The 4439-nt window shown below is 43.0% G+C and overlaps 1 protein-coding gene across 1 annotated transcript; it reads right to left on the bottom strand.

Annotated features, from left to right (window-relative positions):
• Nucleotides 1–475: 475 nt before the first annotated feature.
• Nucleotides 476–3837, bottom strand: LOC127971085 (uncharacterized). The gene is made up of 2 exons (XM_052573839.1): nt 2726–3837; nt 476–2423 (listed from the first exon to the last, which is right to left on the bottom strand). The coding sequence occupies exon 2, from the start codon at nt 2135–2137 to the stop codon at nt 476–478; it is 1662 nt and encodes a 553-aa protein (XP_052429799.1). The 5' UTR covers nt 2138–2423; nt 2726–3837.
• Nucleotides 3838–4439: the final 602 nt, after the last annotated feature.

Genomic DNA, 4439 nt, shown 5'->3' with positions numbered 1-4439 from the left:
TTGAAGTTCAGAAAAGGGTCAAAGTGTTCTAGCAGGTCTTTGTCGATGAGCAATGTATGAGTGTTCATTGGTGGGACATACATGGGATGTATTAGACTCATCGGAACGAATGTCAGGTGAATGGAAACAACCTGTTCAAACTGGATGTCATCCTGTCTGTACATTCAGTTCATAAATTTGAGGTGTAAGAGTTCGATCTTGTCTCTTAGCTTCAAATTGGAGTCTTTTGAAAAGGTAAGATGAGATCACCGTCAGGTTTAATCCTGTGTCGATCAGGTCTTCCCTGTTGACTCCTTTTTGACCCACCCCCTTTTTGACAGGGCTGCCCAGGAATGTTGGCATTAGGGCAGGTGGGACGATCGGTGGGTGATGAGGACCGGTCTTGTGTAGCTCGCTGCGAAGGCAGGTAGTCAAAACAGCATTTTCTGGTACCTTGTGTTTGTGGTACCTGGTGTGAGGACCTGTGCTGTCTCGTTCAGTTAGCTGTAGCTGTTGACTGTGGAGCTCGGGCAGTGTTCTGGGTGCTTGGCTCATCTTCCTTGCGAGTTTTCATGTGAAGAAGCACTTTCAGCACCCTCAGGGTCTCTGCTGTCTCAGATGTGGCTGCACTGTGTTGCCCTCTGCTGGCTTGGAATGGTATTGACTCTCTGTAAAAATGTCTGTGACTGTGGTGTTGTAGGGCGCCATCTAGGGTTAACTCCAAGCAGTGCTCAGAGACAGAGACTTTGGGGTATTTCACAGTCTTTTCACAAATAGTCTTTTGCTTGGTGCAAGCTTTGTGGGCTAAGCTCCGTAACTCTTGTGTAGTCCTGTTACGAGGACACGCTGGGACTCTGAGATGAAAACTCCAACTGGCATGTAGGTTTAGGAGGAACAGAGTTTTTAAGTTGAAATCCTGTTCCATACCTGGTTCGTTGCATGCTCCGAAGTAGGTGTTTCGTAGCTGACTACAGTAAGTCTGTGGGTTTTCAAATTGGCCCTGTTTGAGGTCCATAGCAATAAGGAGCCCATGATCTGAGTTTGGATCAGAGAATTCAAGAATCAAAGTCTGTAGCAGTTGCTGGTAGTACGCTTTGACAGTCTCTGGTTGACGATCCAGAAAGCAATGCACATCACGGCTGGCCGTGTTTTTTAACAGGTACAATGTGTTCACATCTGTCACGTTGGCGACAGTTTGCAAATGAAAGTCAATGGCTTGTAAAGAAGCATGAACATCATGTCCTCCTGCAGGATCTGTAATGAATGTAGAGATGCTTCTGGCTAGCTTGTGAAGTTCTCTGTGAGCAGTGCAGGGTTTGGTGACATGCGTTCTCTGGAAGGGTTCTCTTCCCTCCGTTATTGACAGATGTTCTTGTAAGCTGGCTGGTGATTTCCTTAGAAGGGAGACTACACCCCCTTTTCCAGCTCTGGGTTCTTGGCTGAAAGGGTTGGAGTGGCGGCCCGGGAGAAATTTTGTGGGGTGCGTTTCTCCGATCCAGCCACTCTGTAATCTGTGAGATTGTCTCAGTTCTGTGTGAACAGTGTCAAGTTCATCTTGGAGCTCGTCTCTCTGCAGAGTAAGCTTGTTGAATTTAGCTTGGGCCGCTTGCAAGTGTGTTTTGCAGGCCCAGGTTTTATAGTCTTTTTCTTTCAGTTCAGTCTCTGCTCTTTTTAGGAGAGCGTCGCCTTGCTGGAGTTTTTTGTTGAGTTCTTTTCTGGCTTCTCTCTCCAGCTGTTCTCTTTGATCTGTGTCGAGGCGAAGATCTTGCAGGGCATTGTGAAGTCTTTCAACTCCTGTCTGTAGCTCTGGATCTGTGTCGTCCTCTTTCTCGAGCTGGTTCTGGGTCTCGAGGAGAAGCTGATCAAGATGACTCTGGGTTGGGGCCTGGTCCTTCCAGGCCTCCTCCGCGATGTTGCTCCGTTCACTGAGCCGTGCCTGGGCGACGAGAATGTGAACTAGGCTTCTGAAGATCCTGGCGAGTTCTCTGTAGTAGTCGCTTTGGTTTGGATCGCGTGCCATCAGTTCATCTAGCTCGGTGTCTAGTTGCTCTGGGTGCTGCAGGTTACTGGCGTCCTTGGGCAGGAAGGGGGTCGTCACTGCTTTCAACCATGTCGAGAGGTTGCCCCCGTGGACTGCTGGACTGGATGCCTGGAACATCCTGATTCTCTGTCGGCGAGAGAAGCACAGCACACACACACAAAAAGACCAATGCAAGTTCGTTCTACGTTTAACGAGCTATATTCATACGGGCTGTGCCGTTTATGAGAATTTTGGGGCTGACTGATGCAAACAGTCAGACAGTTAAGTAGCCAATTAACTTGGGTCAACGAAGGACCTGAAATGGAGATTTGACAGGCAGTAGCCTAGCGGGTCGCGTGATGACACCGGCTGCTGGTTGTCGCTCTACTATTTAACTTCGTTGGTGGCTCCCAGGTTACTGTCTCTATGTGAAATGAAAGAAACAAATCACAACAGAACAGAGGGTAGAAAAAGATCAAAGTGAAGCACAACACTTGAAATGAGATGAAAACAATAGAAACACAATGTGTTAGTGGGAATAAGGAGGCCTGAGCCTACTGCTAGGTTTTAAGATAGGGTCAACAGGTGAGTGGGCTATCTGGGTAGGAAACCTAGAAATATGGTGTGGCTTAAAGAAGCAAAAGGGTCAGAACACTTATATCCGGGGGAATATCTAATATTCTGTGGCTTATAATAAGTGGATAGGTTTCATCATTTTTGGTTCACCTGGTTGAATTGAAGTCATTCAGGTGGGAACCAGTGGCTTGGTCAACCTCCCCGGTGCTCCCCAAACACTGAACCGCAGTGTCCCCGGTCCTCCGTTACTCTGGCGTGTCGCAGGACAGCACGGCTTGTGACTTTTAGCACAACCTTTGGAGTGCCAAAATTGCTGATGTCTCTTGAGACAAGAGGGACCGAGTTTCACTCGCAGCCAGTATCGGTAACACCGGTCGGGCAGCCTTGCTCACTGGAAACCTGAGATGACTGTCCAATCACCAAGGGAGTTCTACAATCAAATACACAAAGGATGAACAAAGGAAACTTAAAGTTAATTAAGGTTTGGTTTGTTTAACATCAATTGAGTAACTATATATGTAGAGAGGAAAGGTAACAGCTTTACCTAATCATGATAAAACAAAACAAAGGAATTTATGATAATAATGGTAATTATCAAAATAACCTAAGTCAAAAGAGAGAAGCAAAATAATAAACATCAAATTAAAAGACAGTAATGAAACAAGGGAGAAGGAGTAGCTGGTTTTCACCACAAGGGGGGGAAAGTGCTGCTTCTCTGTCTTTAACCTGCTGAGCAGAAAACTTAATTCAAATTAAAAATTCAAAACTGGTTTAAATCAAAATTTAAAATAAGCATGTAAGAATTAAAAGGAAAATCTGAATAATATCCTATAATAACCATTGATAGCTTGTAAGTTATCATTAATGATCATGAAATTAATCAAACAGTGTGAGATTAATCAAAGAGGGTAAAAGTGGACATGCAATTCAAAACAGAATGGAAAAGACATAGGTCTGTTAGTCGATTTAACAGGAGACTGCCACTAGATGGCTTACCTTCTAAGGGGGTCAATCAGTGGTTGACCTGAAAACATCTAGATTTCCACTATTAACAATTACATTTTAATTCAAATCATGTTTGAACTAAACTCAAAGTAAATGTAAACAGTCAAAGGCAGGGAACATTCTTTTGTTTCCCTGTAATACTATTCGCACGAGCAAAGCTGTAAATGCAAATAATTATCGAGAATTTAGACATCCAATTCAAATATACATCACAGGGGATTATAAATTAGCAATCAGAGTGCATTATCTGAAATGGCCACAGGATGGCAGCTTTGCACTCATGCAAGCTGGAATCAGAAAGCAGGACGTACCCTGAAATTTCTAACCCACGCGTTCCTCGTGGTGTTTAGATAGAGGAATTACAATTTCAATATGACTTAGAAATTATCTGATCGTTTGTCAGGCTGATTTTCTGCATCAAAAATCACAAGTAACAAACAGAAAGTTTTAATTTCTGAGGTGCTATATTCACATAGGATGAAGGATCCGTTCACTTCCAAAACACAACTGTAATAAAAACAGGAATTTTCCAACTGTTGACTCCAATAAACATTTATCAAAATAGCACTTATGATTTAAATGTTTTAGGTTTAAAAATCGGGTAGCTAAGCCAATTTTAGACCAGGAGTTTTTATCGTTTTATTTTTGAATATTATTGTGGTTTACCACGAATTCAATAAGCAAGGCCTTTTTAACTGAATCAGAGGAACATCGCTCAGGTTCAGATTTACATGTTGCAACTATTAAAAGATTTCTTTATCTTTTAATTATTCATATTAAAATGTTTTCACTGTAAAAAGATTTTGGTCTTTCTTAACAGGATACTTTTAACATTATACTGCAGATTACTTTCATTAAA

The sequence above is a fragment of the Carassius gibelio genome, chromosome B14 (assembly GCF_023724105.1).
Source record: "Carassius gibelio isolate Cgi1373 ecotype wild population from Czech Republic chromosome B14, carGib1.2-hapl.c, whole genome shotgun sequence".
NCBI lineage: Eukaryota > Metazoa > Chordata > Actinopteri > Cypriniformes > Cyprinidae > Carassius > Carassius gibelio.
This window is presented reverse-complemented; position numbering and strand designations above follow the sequence as displayed.

Bases quoted from the DNA above. Each gene is read 5' to 3' on its own strand.
- LOC127971085 (XM_052573839.1), bottom strand. From the start codon at position 2,137: ATGTTCCAGGCATCCAGTCCAGCAGTCCACGGGGGCAACCTCTCGACA.